The sequence below is a fragment of the Lepus europaeus genome, chromosome 10 (genome assembly GCF_033115175.1).
Source record: "Lepus europaeus isolate LE1 chromosome 10, mLepTim1.pri, whole genome shotgun sequence".
Classification (NCBI taxonomy): Eukaryota; Metazoa; Chordata; class Mammalia; order Lagomorpha; family Leporidae; genus Lepus; species Lepus europaeus.
In genome coordinates, this window is record NC_084836.1 from 64,942,793 (window position 1) to 64,959,475 (window position 16,683).

General features: G+C 50.5%; 1 protein-coding gene across 1 annotated transcript; it reads left to right on the plus strand.

Annotated features, from left to right (window-relative positions):
- The first annotated feature begins 5,892 nt into the window (after positions 1 to 5,892).
- LOC133768054 (uncharacterized) lies at positions 5,893 to 16,655 on the plus strand. The gene is given in 6 exon segments (XM_062202469.1): positions 5,893 to 6,286; positions 6,288 to 6,757; positions 14,132 to 14,219; positions 14,334 to 14,460; positions 16,043 to 16,132; positions 16,572 to 16,655. Coding segments are annotated over 6 exon segments (987 nt in total). The 5' UTR covers positions 5,893 to 6,158.
- Positions 16,656 to 16,683: the final 28 nt, after the last annotated feature.

The window sequence follows — 16,683 nt, forward strand, 5'->3', positions numbered from 1 at the left end:
CCAAAAGCGGGAGACGGTCACTCGCTGTGCCCTGTTTTGTACAAAGCAGACTGCTTGCAAACTGACCGGTGATAAAGCACCTAGGAACCTACTGGCTCTGAAGGCTGCTGGCAAGAGTGCACCCTCTAGTGGAAGGGAGATGGAACCTCATTTCAGGGCTGGTATTGTGGCACTCCATGAAACTAGATGTGATCAGAAGCCCACTGGGGGCTTAAGTCACCACTTGGGATGCCCACAGCCTGTATTATCAAAGTGTCTAGGTTCAAGTCCAACCTCCACTTCTGATCTAGTTTCCTGCTATTGTGCTTGAGAAAGTAGCAGATAATAGCCCAGGTGCTTGAGTCGCTGCCCCCCACATGGGAGACCTGGATGGAGTTCTGGGCCCCTGCCTTATCCTGGCCCAGCCCCAGCCATTGGGAACAATTGAGGAATAAATCAGCAGATGGAAAACCTCTCTCTCCCTCTTTTTCTGTTGCTCCGCTTTTCAAAATAAATAAATCTTTAAAAACAAAAAAAGGGCACCGTGAGTGCCCTCGCGCTCCAGAACTATTACCATCCACTATAGCAAAAAAGGTGTTCTACAAAGACTGCAGAGTCCAACCGGAGCTAACGCCAAAGTAGCCTACCAAACTGACCCCATAAGACACAACTTTGGAAAAAGGCCTTCGGTCCAGCTGTTAAAAACTGGTAGAAACAATGACCAGCCGGCGCCGTGGCTCAACAGGCTAATCCTCCGCCTTGCGGCGCCGGCACACCGGGTTCTAGTCCCGGTCGGGGCACCGATTCTGTCCCGGTTGCCCCTCTTCCAGGCCAGCTCTCTGCTGTGGCCAGGGAGTGCAGTGGAGGATAGCCCAAGTGTTTGGGCTCTGCACCCCATGGGAGACCAGGATAAGCACCTGGCTCCTGCCATCGGAACAGCGCGGTGCGCCGGCCGCAGCGCGCTACCGCGGCGGCCATTGGAGGGTGAACCAACGGCAAAAGGAAGACCTTTCTCTCTGTCTCTCTCTCTCTCACTGTCCGCTCTGCCTGTCAAAAATAATAATAAAAAAAAAAAAAAAAAAAGAAACAATGACCTGCCAGCTGCAGGGAAATCAAGATGGGGCACAAGTATGGACGTCCAGGCAGTGTGCTGTCCCCAAAGGAACACAGTGAAGCTTTGGTAGAGACCATGAAGACGAGACTGAGGAAAGGCCTGGTAAAACAGAGTGACTATGAGGATCTTTAAGGAGACGCAAGAGACTCCAGATGGTTAAGTGAAATTAGGGAATGAATGCATAACAACACTGACAGATCTGGAAGAGGAACCAAACAAATCTGAGAAATGGAGAACTCAAAACATCGAGTAAAAAAATTGCAGTTGAGGAGCTGGTGGTGCACTGCAGCGGTTAAGTCATTGCCTGTGACGTGGCTGTCCCATAGGAGTCCCTTCTGGTCCACGTGGGATCCAGCTTCCAGCAGTGGAAGATGGCTCAGGTTCTTGGGCCCATTACTCATGTGGGAGATATGGATGGAATGCCAGGCTCCTGACTTTAGCCTGGCCTAGCTCTGGCTGTTGGGGCCATTTGGGGGAGCAAAGCCAGTGAATGGAAGCTCTCTCTCTCTCTCTCTGTCACATTGCCTTTCAAATAAATACTCTTTAAAGTACTCTCCTTCCTTACCATTTCTTTTTAAAAACTTATTTGTTTATTGAAACTTGCCAAAGAGCAGCCCCGAGTTGAGAAGTGCTGATGTCGCAAGGGCTATAGACGGCTTCTGCTCGCTTTGCTCTTGTCCTGTGGCACTGAGATGACCCGAGTTGGAGCGTGAGGGTGCTCCATCCCCACCATGTGAGAATGAGCTGTGATCTGGGAAGTGGATAGCACAGCACCTTTACAAAGTCGCCTTGTCTGCTTTGCTTGGATGGCAGCATCTGTGGCTCACACGGACGCGAGGTGAGAGTAGCTCACAGCTCTGAGAGGGGGTGCTGTAGTGCTGAGAGCTTGGATTTGGGCAACACTTCATCTTAGTGAGAGGGGACCTCTGATAAAGTAGCCTTGCATTAAAAACCCCAGCACCAGAGACAGGTCCCGGATGTTCATTGTCGCTCCAATCTACTGATCGTACTTCCACTGTCCCCGATCTGCTAGTTTGCTTCCCCTGAAGGGGAGCTGAGGCGGACCTACCATTCTCAGATAGGACACGAGAAATTAGAATTTGACAGCAGCAAGGGTTTCCTCATCCTTCAGTTTTCAGAGCTAGGGCCCTTCAGAGAAGATCAGTAGGAAGAAAACTGGAGAATACGGAATGGGATTGAGCTCTCATTCCAAGTTTGGAGAGGTCCTATTGCCTGTCTTTGCTCTCCTGCCCCCTCCCTCCTCACTTAAATGTGTACCAGTGGCGTATACACTCTGCTTGTGTCCAAATCCCTAGCCTACAGGGAAAGCATGGGTCAGACCACCCTTTGCTGATACTCTAAGTTCTGTTATGGAGGAAATGGGGGAAGACTTTAGCATTTAATATTTGAAAGGCAGAGTTACAGAGTGACAGAGGCAGAGAGAGAGAGAGAGACAGAGACAGAGAGGGCTTCCATCCACTGTTTCACTCCCTAGATGGCCACAACAGCCAGAGCTGCATCAACCTGAAGCCAGGAACTTCTTCCAGGTCTCCCATGTGGGTGCAGGGGCCCAAGGACTTGGGCCATCTTCCACTGCTTTCCCAGGCCTTAGCAGAGAGCTGGATTGGAAGAGGAGCAGCCGGGACATGAACCAGCGCCCATATGAATGCACTGTGGCATAGTGTGTAAAGTGGCCACCTGCAGTGCCAGCATCCCATATGGGGGCTGATTCAAGTCCCAGCTTCTCCAATTCCGATCCGGCTCTCTGCTGTGGCCTGGGAAAGCAATAGAAGATGGCCCAAGTCCTTGGGCCCCTGCACCCGCATGGGAGACATGGAAGAAGCTCCTGGCTCCTGGCTTTGGATCGGCCCAGCTCTGGCCATTGTGGCCATTTGGGAAGTGAACCAGCAGATGGAAGACCTCTCTGTCTCTGTCTCTTTGTCTGCCTCTCTGTAACTCTGCCGTTCAAATAAATAAATAAATCTCTAAAAACAAACAAACAAACAAAAACTTTGAAAGCCACTAATACAATCAACGCGGAAGGGCTGCAGCATCACACATTCTCCTGGTTCCTGTATTTAGGATGGTTGAGGTAGAAGGATATTCATTACTAACTTGAAGCTTATGGTGACATAAATTAGCCCTTGGCTTTCCTTTCTATTCCTGAGGCTGTGCTGTAATTTATCTGGCATTTCTAGCTTCCTTGCACACGAGGGCTCCTAATGTGCAAACAGCAAAGATGCCAAGGATCTGAATGTGCTTCTTTAAGGACTGATGGTTTGCCTTGGTTGGCTTGGAGCCCATGTGTCAGTTTCTTATTGTCCACTAGGTAGAACTAGGAGGAGCTAATGTTGGCAAGGTGCCTGGCCCCTAGACTGCAACTTGTTTTCCAAGTAACTGACAGGTTTTTTCTGCTTCACAATCTCTCTTTAAGCTCCCAAGCATTGGAGAAGAGGGTGTCAAGATCTCTCTTTCCTCCCTAAGTGGACTGTAGGTGAAAAAAATTGAGGAATCTAGAGAATCTGGCATCACGAGGGTACATTTGCTTTCCATTCTCCCCTGGGGAGTAAAAGACGGTGGTAGGGGCAGGTGTTGTGGTGCAGCGGCTTAAGCTGCCGCTTTTGACATTCACATCCCATACCGGAGTGCCTTGGATAGAGTCCCACCTTGGCTTCAGATGCAGCTTCGTGCTAAGGCACCTGGGAAGCAGCAGATGATGGCTCAAGTGTTTGGATCCCTGCTACCCACATGGTAGCCCTTGATTGAGTTTTGTGCCCTTGGCTTCAGCCAGACACAGTATCAGAGTATGCTCTCTCTCTTCTATCCACTGGTTCACTCCCCAAATGGCTGCAACTGCTAGGACTGGGCCAGGCTGAAGCCAGAATCCAGGAACTCCATCTGGGTTCCCTCTCACGTGGGTGGCAGGGAGAATACGGAATGGGATTGAGCTCTCATTCCAAGTTTGGAGAGGTCCTATTGCCTGTCTTTGCTCTCCTGCCCCCTCCCTCCTCACTTAAATGTGTACCAGTGGCGTATACACTCTGCTTGTGTCCAAATCCCTAGCCTACAGGGAAAGCATGGGTCAGACCACCCTTTGCTGATACTCTAAGTTCTGTTATGGAGGAAATGGGGGAAGACTTTAGCATTTATTATTTGAATCTTCCACTGTTTTCCCATGTAGCTGGATCAGAAGTAGAGCAGCAGGGAACTGAACTGGTGCTCCAATATGGGATGGCAGTGCTGCAGGTGTCAGCTCAGCCTGCTGTGCCACAATGCCAGCCCCAAGGGAGAGGAAGTGTTAAAGGATCCCTTCCTTGGGGCTAAGGTTTGAATGTGTCCACAAAGCTGTGTGTTGGAAATTTAATCTCCAATACAACAGCGTTGAGCGTGGGATGTTTCAGAGGTGGCCAGGTCTTGCAGTGTTGACCTTTCAGAAGGGAAAGCCACCGCTGGGGAAGTGGGTTCCTGACCCAAGTGTGGGTGCCGCTTCTTGCACGCATGCCCTCTTGCCTGTCCTCTTCCACCTGGGGATGACACAGCACAAAGGCCTGCACCAGACACCAACCCCTTGACCTGGGACTTTTGAGGCTTCAGAACATTAAGAAGCAAATTTCTTTTCTTTTTAAATTACCTGGTCTAGATATCCTGACTCCACGGCTGACTCCAGCTTCCTGCTAATGCACACCCTGGAGGCAGCTGGTATTGGCTTAAGTACTTGGGTTCCTGCCACCCACATGGGACATGCAGATTGGACTTCGAGCTCCTGGCTTCAGCTTGACCCATCTTCAACTGTTGCAGGCATTTGGGGAGTGAACCAGCGGATAGAAGATCATTCTCTCTTTCTCCCACTTTCAATAAATAAAAAATTTGAAAACACCCAATCTTTATTTAACAATGTGTATACATTAAAAATTAAAAAAAAAAAAAAACCCACCCTATCAGCCCAGTCATGTCTCTAAAACTTGCCTATCAGAAATCTGGAGTTAGCGCTGTGGCGTAGCAGGTAAAGCTGCCACCTGCACTGCCAGCATCCCATATGGGCACCGGTTCGAGACCCAGCTGCTCCACTTCCAATCCGGCTCTCTGCTATGGCCTGGGAAAGCACTGGAAGATGGCCCAAGACCTTGCACCCCTGCACCTATGTGGAAGACCCAGAAGAGGCAGCTGGCTCCTGGCTTCGGATACATTCAGCTCTAGCCATTGAGGCCATCTAGGGGGTGAACTAGCAGACGGAAGACCTCTCTCTCTCTCTGCCTCTTTATAATTCTGCCTTTCAAATAAATAAATCTTAAAAAAAAAAAAGAAATCTTCTATTTGGGTGTTGGTGCTTCAAATCCAACTTGTCTAATTCCAAGTACTGAAAGAAGCCTGAGGCTATGGATTTTTTTAAGTACTTCTCAATATGATTTTTAAGATTTATTTATTTGAAATTACAAAGAGAGAGAGAGAGAGAGAGAATCTTCCACCCACTGGTTCACTCCCCAAATGGCTGGCCGATCAGAAGCCAGGAGACAGGAGCTTCTTCTGGGTCTCCCATGTGGGTGCGGGGGTCCAAGCATTTGGACCATCCTCCGATGCCTTCCCAGGCACTCTAGCAGGAAGCTGGATCAGAAGTGTAGCAGCTGGGACTCAAACCAGTGCCCACATGGAATGCTGGTGCCATGGGTGACTGCTTTATCCACTATGCCACAGAGCTGGCCCCAAAGCTGTGGATTTTTATAGCATCATATATCTTGGGTATCTTGATTACTTCTTGTCTGGATGACTGCAAAATCTCATTCACTGGTCTCCAAATTAGATCTGTCTACACTATTCACTTTCCTAGCATATTCTCAACATTTTTATCTTAACCGGGTTGCCTCCCTTGGGCCCCATGTTGATAGTATCACTTGGCTGAAGAATGATTTTTAGTAGCTCCCTTTGATCTACCCAGTGGAGACCAAAGCCTACCGGTGAGTAATCCACACACGTGTTCTGGTTCTGAAATAACTCTTTCAACTTTATACTCTGTTCTCTTCTTTTTCCAGTCCCAGGCACTTCAGCAGCTGTGGGTTACGGTGCAGACATGGCCAAGTCCGAGAACTACACCATACACAACCAGTCCCAAAAATGGCACAGAAATGGCACCAGGAAACTCCAGTCACAAAGATATGAATCTCTTAAAGGGGTGGACCCCAAGTTCCTGAGGGACATGTGTTTGCCAAGAAGCACACGAGAAGAGCCCAAACAAGACGCAGGCCAACAAGGCCGAGGCTGTGAGTGCCTGTGCAGAAGCTACCACGGCCCTTGTCAATCCTAAGGAAGCTGAGCTCATGGCCCCGAAGGCTGTCAGCCGCAAGCTCCATCGACTTGCCTACATCGCCTACCCCAAGCCTGGGATGCGTGCATGTGCCTGCATTGCCAGGGGTCTTGGGCTGTCCCCACCAAAGACCAAGGCAAAGGCCAAGACCAAGGCTCAAATCAAGGGTGAGGCCAAGGCACAAACCAAGCCTCAGGCCCAGGCTGTACCTGCAGCCCCAGTTCCAGCTCAGGCTCCTCCTAAAGGTGCCCAGCCCCCCTATGATAGCCCTGTAATAACAGTCTTTGCCAGCGAATGCAAGGGCAGAAGGCCTGGTGACTCCTGGGCTGCTGTGTGCATGGGGCTAGTGTTCTTCTGTGCTGTTTGTACAAATAAACCCGAGACAGGGTTTAAAAAAAAAAAACACTGTATACTGTGTGAGTCCATCAAATACCTTTCTTTTTTAAAATTTGAGAGGTGGGGAGTTGGGGAGGAGGATCTTCCATCCACTGGCTCACTCCCCAAATATCTGTAATGGCCAAGACTAGGCCAGGCTAAAGCTGGGATTCAAGAACTTAATCCTGCATTAAATAAAAGGTTTCTTTGGGGGAAAAAAAAAAAAGAACTTAATCCTGGTCTCCCACATGGGTGGCAGGGACCCAAGTACTTGAGCTGTCACCTGCCCCCCCCCCCCCAGGGTGTGCAGTAGCGGGAACAGCAGGAAGCTTGATCCCTTGCACTCACACAGGCGCAGGCATCCTCTGAGGCAGCTTCACTTGTGGTGACACAACGCTCAGCCCAAGACTCAATTATCTTTTAGATAATTTTTTAAAAAGAAGCAGAGTTACAGACAGAGAGAGAGAGAGAGAGAGGGAGGTCTTCCATTTGCTGATTCACTCCCCAAATGGCTGCAACGGCTGGAAATGGGTCAGTCCGAAGCCAGGAGGCAGGAGCTTCCTCTGTATCTCCCACGTGGGTGCAGGGGCCCAAGGACATGGGCCATCTTCTACTGCTTTCCAAGGCCACAGCAGAGAGCTGGATTGGAAGTGGAGCAGCTGGGACTCGAACCAGCACTCATATGGGATTCTGGCCGGTGCTGGCTTTACCCACTATATCACAACGCCGGCTATAGTGTGGTATTTGAATATACATATTTCGGTTTTTGTCCATGGTTCCTGGCTCATAAGTCTCATTGCCCTTATTATCTCCTAATGTCTAAATCAATTCTTTGTTCCCTGAAGCAGCTTCAGAACAGAGTGACAAAGGTGAAAGAAAATCTTTTTTTTTTTTTAACAGGCAGAGTGGACAGTGAGAGAGAGACAGAGAGAAAGGTCTTCCTTTTGCCGTTGGTTCACCCTCCAATGGCCGCCACGGTAGCGCGCTGCGGCCAGCGCACCGCGCTGTTCCGATGGCAGGAGCCAGGTGCTTCTCCTGGTCTCCCATGGGGTGCAGAGCCCAAACACTTGGGCCATCCTCCACTGCACTCCCTGGCCACAGCAGAGAGCTGGCCTGGAAGAGGGGCAACCGGGACAGGATCGGTGCCCCGACCGGGACTAGAACCCGGTGTGCCGGCGCTGCAAGGCGGAGGATTAGCCTGTTGAGCCACGGCGCCGGCCGAAAGAAAATCTTTTGTGATAACGAAAGTGTTGGAACACTTTGGGCCTCAGAAGCGGTGCTCAGAGGCCACGGTCTCTCTCTCTCTCTCTTTCCTGCCCTCCTTTCTCCTGCTCACTTTCTGTCCCTCAGGCAGATTCATAAATTAGTATTTCTTTTCCCAAGGCAAATTATATAGAAACTAAAAATACACCCTTATCTTCCTGCCCCTTTCTGGCCACAATGGCCGGAGCTGTGCCGATCCGAAGCCAGGAGCTTCTTCTGGGTCTCCCACACGGGTGCAGGGGCCCAAGGACTTGGGCCACCTTCTACTGCTTTCCCAGGCCATAGCAGAGAGCTGGATCGGAAGAGAAGCAGCCGGGGCTGAACTGGCGCCTATATGGGCTGCTGACGCTTCAGACCAGGGCGTTAAGCTGCTGCGCTACAGCGCTGGCCTCAGATCATATTATATTTCATCATATTATATTTCATTGGGACATTACAAATGTTACTTTCCTTCACTATAAAAAATTGAAATTGTAAAACTTGGTCTATAACATTGTTAGAGGAACTAAATAAGATAATGAATTTGAAGACTTTTTGAGACCTTTCTTAAAATTTATTATTACTATTGTCAATGTTTATTTACTTTTATCTACTTGAAATATATATACACATATATACATATATATGTGTGTATATATATGTGTATATATATATATATATATATATATATATATGGAGAGAGAGAGAGAGACAGACAGACTCATCCAAATGCCCACAACTGCAGGGCTGGGGGCTGGGGCAAACCAGGAGCCCAAGCCATCATCTGCTGTCTCCTAGACTGCTGTAACAGGCAGCTGGATCAGAAGTGAAGGTGCTAGGACCCGAACCGGTTTTCCAGCATGTGATGCAGGCCTCCCAAGTGGCAGCTTAATCAGCTCTGCCACAATGCCTGCCCCTAAAGTGAATTATTATTAATAAAGTTTTTAAAAATATTTAGTTATTTGTTTAAAAGGCAGTGTTAGGGAGAGACAGAGACAGAGACAGAGGCAGAGAGAGAGAGACAGAGAGAGAGATTGGTCTTCCATCTGCTGATTCACTCCTGAGGTGGCTGCAATACCAGAGCTGAATTGATCTTCAGCCAGGAGCTTTTTCCAGTTCTCCCACGTGGGTGCAGGGGTCCAAACACATGGCCATCTTCTACTGCTTTCTCAGGCCATAGTAGAGAGCTGGATTAGAAGTGGTACAGCTGGGAGTTGAACCAGTGCCATTATGGGATGTCAGCACTGCAGGTGGCAGCTTTACCCACTATGCCACATCGCTGGCCCTTAACATTTTTTAAAAAATAACTGTCTGTGTGTATCAGTTTTTCTCCAAATACAGGGTTTTGTTAAACTTCGTTTTAAATATTTGTCAAACAAATTGCTATGATTTACATACTACTACAGTGTTAAAGATTTTGTAACTATTTTAAAACCAACTTTATGTGAGTGAAGTTGGACATTTTTTGTTGTTGTTGTTCAATTATTTTTATAGCCCTTGCTTGCTTTCCTGCTGAATTTTGGACTTTTTATTTGCTAAACTTATTATTATTTTTTTAAACAGGCAGAGTGGACAGTGAGAGAGAGAGAGAGAGAGACAGAGAGAAGGGTCTTCCTTTTGCTGTTGGTTCACCCTCCAATGGCTGCCACGGCCAGCGCGCTGCGCTGATCCAAAGCCAGGAGCCAGGTGCTTCTCCTGGTCTCCCATGGGGTGCAGAGCCCAAGCACTTGGGCCATCCTCCACTGCACTCCTGGGCCACAGCAGAGAGCTGGCCTGGAAGAGGGGCAACCGGGACAGAATCCGATGCCCCAACCGGGACTAGAACCCGGTGTGCCGGCGCCACAGGCGGAGGATTAGCCTATTGAGCTGTGGCGCTGGATTTTTTTTTTTTTTTTTTTGACAGGCAGAGTTAGACAGTGAGAGAGACAGAGAAAGGTCTTCCTTCCGTTGGTTCACTCCCCAAATGGCCGCTGTGGCCGGCGCACTGCACTGATCCAAAGCCAGGAGCCAGGTGCCTCCTCCTGGTCTCCATGTGGGTTCAGGGCCCAAGGACCTGGGCCATCCTCCACTGTACTCTTGGGCCACAGCAGAGAGCTGGACTGAAAGAGGAGCAACCGGGACAGAATCTGGCACCCCAACCGGGACTAGAACCCTGGGGTGCCAGTGCCGCAGGCGGAGGATTAGCCAAGTGAGCCACAGCGCCGGCCAAATAAATAAAATCTTAAAAAAAACCCAAAACCCTAAGGTCTTCTCCGGTCTTTTCTGAGCCTTTCTCTGGGCATGAACGGTCATTTCTTTTTTAAAAAAATTTTTGAAAGGCAGAGATCTTCCATCCACCGATTCACTCCCTAAATGGTCGTAACAGCCAGAGCTGCACCAGATGGAAGCCAGGAACCAGGAACTCTAGCGGGGTTCCCCAGCGTGGGTGGCAGGGTGGAAGCAGAGCAGCTAGGATGCCACTGGCTTTCCAGTATGGGGTGTGGAGCTCGCTAGCGGCGGCCTCGCCCACTGCACACCAACACCTGACTCTGCACGATCACTTCCTGCTTTTCCCTGGCATCGGCACTTGTTTCTGAATGACTTAGTCTTTCACTTCTGGTGCTTACAAGGGGAAAAGAGAAAAATGAAGGGAGGCCACAGGGTGCTGGCTCCTTCAATCCCCTGGCAGTCACTTCAACCCAAGGAGGAGGGGCTTCCAAGAGTGGAGAGAGGAGCCACAGCGGCCTCCTGCCTGTTTGCAGCTCTATGCATAGAAGCAGCACCGTGCATTCAGTGCACAAGGCCCTGATGTCTTGAGGACAGTTTCCTTGGCTCCTGCAAGCTGTGTGGAAGCTGCTCCAGGAATGGACAGGCAGCTGCGCGCCAGAGCCTGAAAGGTGGAGGAGGGGTAGCTGCTACTTGCTAAGAGCTGAAATTGACTGGAAAGAATGGCAGTTTGCAGTCCAAGCTTTCAGCAGCAAATCTCTGCTCTCCAGACTTCCAAGACAGTTACAGCTGCGGGACTTCCAGTGCAAGGAGAGGGGAGGGCAAGGAGGTGAGGAGGGAGACAAGTTCCCAGGGCTTCCAACTCTGCCATCGCTGCCAGTCCTTACGTAACCTGTAGGTGTAGGTGTAGTTCCTGGCCCCTTGGTGACGTCCCTCTGGGGCTGTTTAGCCTGGGTTGCTGCTCTCCAGGGCCCGCTGTGTGGGGGATACCCTGGGCCTTCCCCTTGCCATCATCCTGGGAACGAGCTTCCCCTGTCTCACACGTGCAGCACGGTTTCCTTGATCTCCGTTCTTCCTCCTTGGCTTACGTGTGCTGAGGAAAGGCACGTGGGAGGTGAACGGTATGTAAACTTGTGCTTCTGAAAGTACGTTTACTCCGTCTCTCACATTCTGGCTGGGTGGTGACTTCGAGGAGAATCACTTCCTTCAGAATGGTGGTGACACTGTGTCGTTACTTCTGGCGTCATTGGTGCGTGGAGAAAACAGGTGTCCTCTAACTAGCAGTGCTTTGCATGGAACCTGCATCTTCTTTGTGAAAACTTTTGGGATCCTCGCTCTCTCTCTTTTAAAGATTTATTTATTTATTTGAAAGGCAGAGTTACAGAGAGAGAGGGAGAGACACAGAGAGAAAGGTCTTCCATCTACTGGTTAAACCCCCCCCCGCCGCCCCAAATGTCTGCAATATCCAGGAGCTTCATCCAGGTCTCCCTGTGGCTAGTAGGGGCCTAAGCAATTGGGCCATCTTCTGCTGCTTTTCCCAGGCCATTAGCAGGGAGCGGGATCGGAAGTGGAGCAGCCAGGACTTGAACCAGCACCCCTATGGAATGCTGGCATCACAGGCAGTGACTTTACCCACTACATCACACTGCCAGCCCTGGGATCCTCCCCTTTATTTGATAATGGGATTGGTATATTTCAGTTTCTTTTTTTTTTTTTTTAATTTATTTTTCTGGAGGCTTAGTAGACCTTTTTAATTTGGAGAGTAACAACATCCTTCAGTTCTGGGAAATATTTTTTTTTAATTTTTTCTTTTTTTATTTGACAGAGTTAGACAATGAGAGAGACAGAGAGAAATGTCTTCCTTCCGTTGGTTCACCCCCCAAATAGCCGTTAAGGCTGGAGCTACGCTGATCCGAAGCCAGGAGCCAGGTGCCTCCTCCTGGTCTCCCACGTGGGTGCAGGGGCCCAAGCACTTGGCCATCCTCCACTGCCTTCCCAGGCCACAGCAGAGAGCTGGACTGGAAGAGGAGCAACCAGGACTAGAACTCGGTGCCCATATGGGATGCCGGCGCCACAGGCGGAGGATTAACCAAGTGAGCCACAGCGCCGGCCCCCAGTTCTGGGAAATATTTTTGAAATGTACTTAACAGAGTCTTTTTCCTCTGTTTTCCTTTTCTGACAGTGAATCTCTTCAACTGACACTTGACTATTCTAGCTTTTCCACTTCTGTGACTATTCCTGATGAGACAGGTGCTTCCTGGGAAAGTGGGCAAAGAAATGGTGTTACCGTGCAGGGTTGTAAGAATTCCAGCTCACCTAAATTTCACTGTCCACCTAGTTACCACATGTCACCTGTCTCTCATGTGGGTAGCAGGGACCCAATTACTTGGCCATCACCTGCTGCCTCCCAGGGTGTGCATTGGTAGGAAGCTCATATTGTGAGCCAGAGCTAGGCATGGAACCCAGGCACTTCAATACGGGAAGTGGGCATCTTTTTTTTTAAGAGAGGGAGAGAGGGAGAGAGGGAGAGAGAGGGAGAGAGAGAGAATCTGTCTCCTGGGTCACACTTCAAAAGCCTGCAAAGGCCCCAGGCCAGGACTGACGCCAAGAGCCAGGAACTCTACCCAAGTCTCCCACCTGGGCCCTGCCACCCAATTACTTAAACCATCACTGCTATGTCCAGGGTCTGCATTAGCAAGAAGCCAGAACCGGAGTCAGGGACTGGAAGTGGACATTGGACACAGGCACTCTGATGTGGGATGCAAGAGTCTTAACTGCGGCCCAGCGCCGCGGCTCACTTGGCTAATCCTCTGCCTGTGGCGCCGGCACACCAGGTTCTAGTCCCAGTTGGGGCGCCAGATTCTGTCCTGGTTGCTCCTCTTCCAGTCCAGCTCTCTGCTGTGGCCCAGGAGTGCAGTGGAGGATGGCCCAGGTCCTTGGGCCCTGCTTCCGCATGGGAGACCAGGAGGAAGCACCTGGCTCCTGGCTTCAGATCGGCGCAATGCCGGCCGTAGTGGCCACTTGGGGGGTGAACCAACTGAAGGAAGACCTTTCTCTCTGTCTCTCTCTCTCTCACTGTCTAACTCTGCCTGTCAAAAAAAAAAAAATTAAAAAAAAAAAAGAGTCTTAACTACTAGGTCAAATACCTGCCTTAATTTTAAGTTTCTTTCTTTTTAAAAATATTTATTTATTTGAAAGGCAGAATTACAGAGAGGCAGAGAGAGAGAGAGACAGGTCTTCTATCTGATGGTTCACTCCCCAAATGGCTGCAACGGCTGGAGTTGAGCTGATCTGAAGCCAGGAGACAGGCACTTCTTCCAGGTCTCCAACACGGGTTCAGGAACCCAAGGACTTGGGCCATCTTCTACTGCTTTCCCAGGCCATAGCAGAGAGCTGGATTGGAAGAGGAGCAGCCGGAACTAGAACCGGCATCCATATGGGATGTGGGCATTGCAGGCAGCGGCTTTACCCGCTACCTCACAGTGTAAGATTTATTTATTTATTTCAATGGCAGAGTTACAGGAAGAGAAGGAGAGAGAGAGAGAGAGAGAGAGAGAGAGAGGCTTTCTATCCAATTCATTCCCCAAATGCTTGCAGCAGCTGGAATTAAGCCTGGAAAAACCAAAAAAGAGCCAGGAACCCAAGTGCTTGGGATATCATCCTCTGCCTCCTAGGTTCATTAGCAGGAAGCTGGATCAGAAGTGCAGTGTAGTCAGGAATCGAACCCGACACTCTGATACAGGATGCAGGTGTTCTGAGCAGTGGCTGCCCCATCAACTTAAAGTTTTTTTTAAAAAAAACTTTTCCTGTTGCTTATTCTCTTGGATTCCTCCAGTTCCTCTCTACCCCATCTGTTTTCCATATTGGATGCTCTCCTCAGCTGCCTTGTGAACTGTGATTGTCCATTCATGTGCAAGACTGTGGAAATAACAGAGCCGATGGGAAGCTCTGTTGGGTTTCAGAGGCTCGGCTGAGGCGCATTGCAGTGAGCCGAGCCGGCAGGCAGTGAGTCGGCTGTTTGTCAATGAGCATCCAAGCAGGAAATGTTTTTCTTGGGAGCTGTGCAGTCTCCCTAGAGAACACTCCTGTTTTCTTTGTGGGCAAAATTCTGGCTTTTAGACGCTGGAAGAGAAGTGTGGTCTTGCTCTGCGGCGTGGTAGACAGGAAAATTGCTTCTCCACCAAAGCGACGCCCCAGCACCTGTGACAAATCACCTTGGATGCCAAAAGAGCTAAAATCCCCTTGGGTAGTGCCACGGTTTCATCATTTGTACCTCTGAACTCAGGAATGTTCTGAAAGGGTGGAAACTTAATCCAATTATGGTGCTTAGAGGTAGGGCCTTTGAGATGTGATGAGATTGGTCATTAGGGAGGAGTTTGGGTTCCTGCCACCCAAGTGGCCAGAGCTGGGCCAATCTGAAGCCAGGGGCCAGGAGCTTCTTCCGGGTCTCCCACGTGGGTACAGGAGCCCAAGGACTTGCGCCATCTTCTACTGCTTTCCCAGGCCACAGCAGAGAGCTGGATTGGAAGTGGAGCCGCCGGGTCTCCAACTGGCGCTCATATGGGATGCCGGCACTGCAGGCGGCAGTTTTTACCCACTATGCTGCAGCGCTGGCCCAGGACCAATAGTCTTCTTTCCCAGTTATCTTTTCCTCTTTCCCATCTCAAAAACTGCTTTCCCTGCCGAGGAGAAGAACCCATTACAAGCTGCCACAGCTCCTTCTCAAACTGGAACGGGCCCCTTGCAGCACTCTGCGACCCTTTGCTTGCTCTTCCTCCCCGTGTTCAGGGTCTACTTTCTTAACTCAGTTTAAGAAAACCAAAAACACACTGGTATGTGTGTGTGTGTGCGTGGGTGTGGGGTGGTGTTTAGCAGTTAAGATGCTGATTAAGATGCCCGTATCCCACATGAGAACTCCTGGGGTTAGATTCCTGGCTCTGGCTGTTGCCAGTAGCTTCCCGCTCGTGTGCACCTTGGGAGGCAGCAAGTGAGCTGGGGCCCTGCCTCTCCCATGGGAGGCCTGGACTGAGTTCCTGGCTCCTGGTTTTGGCCTGGCTCAGCCTGGTCCTGTGGGCAGTTGGGGAGTTGAATCAGTGGACAGATGCTATTTGTCTTTCTACCTCTTGAAACAAAACAAAGCACAACAAAAGACAAAACAAACCATACTGGTGGACAGCCATTATCCGTAAGTTAGGGGCCGTTTGGGGGTGAGAGGGAACCTCGTCTCATCCATGTCTTGGCCTGTGACAGGCGGCTCTTTCGGCCCAAGAGTCCCCTGTGTGGTTGGCGGCCTGGCAGAAGCAGGGCTGGTCTTTCCCATCCAACTCCCAACCCTCTCTTCCAAAGGGGAAGTCGGCACTCAGCTCTTTTCCTTGCCAACCATCTAGCAGGCCCTCTGCCAGCAACAACAACGACAAAACTGGCGCGCACACACACACGCACACACACACAGACTTTCCAGGCTTGTGGGAATCCCCAAACATCGGGGCAGCGCCGTTTCCTGGGGTGACAGAGCAAGGTCAGGAGGCTAAAGCGCCCTCTCACATCTCAGCTCCCTTGTTAAAAGCAACAAAAACCAGTTTGGTTTTGGTTAAATCTACCCTTTGTGGAAGAAGCAAACCCCCCTGTGCTGCCATCATTTCCCCATGCTCTGCTTGTCTCCTCTTCTTGCTCCCAGAGCTAGGACTTCTCCCTCCACGCACCCCAGCGCAGCCGCTGCCAGCAGAAGCTTCCAGCAACTTCTAGGGGAGTCCTGTGGGTTAGCACCTTTTCCTACAAACTGGGGGGGGGGGGGCGAGCGGATCGTGGTCTCCCCTATACTTTGGCAGGGACTGGAGAACTTCGTGGTTGGGGACTCTCGACAGAGCTGCTGCAGGCCAGTGCCAGAGTTGGGAGCCCTCGGCAGCTGCAGTGGGCAGGTGGGAACGCCAGGAAGTGTCGGCCGCAGGGGCAGAGGAAGTCTGGGGCATCGCGGGAACAGAATGTGCTGGCGCAGGTCCTCAGTCATCCCAAGCGCCTCCCACTTCCCTGGTCGCTAATCAGTTCCAGCTGCAGGCCGTCCCAGCCGATAATTCCCATATGGCTTCTAGGAACTTATGACTAACTGCGTGTGCGTGTGCGCGTGCGTGTGCACACGGGGAGGGGTGTCCTCCTAAAAACAGAGGTTTCCAGGATAACAGCTTGGAGAACTCCAGCCCAACTCAGCCAGGGAAAGCTCCCTGACTTCTGGTTCCCTCGGGGTTATGACGAGAAAGTAGGCCCGAGGCCAACACCACCCCCTCCTACCTTTCTCCAGATCAGGGACAGGGACTGGGCCAGCCCTAGCTCAGCTACCATTCGTGTTTTTCTCATTTTCAGGTTGCAGAACGTGCAGCCCTCCAGGCGACCCCATTTCTCTTTCTTCAATACCCCTTCGCTGCCAGACAAGGTGTAGGTGGATGATGGGCTAGAGCTTGGCTTCTTCTTAGAA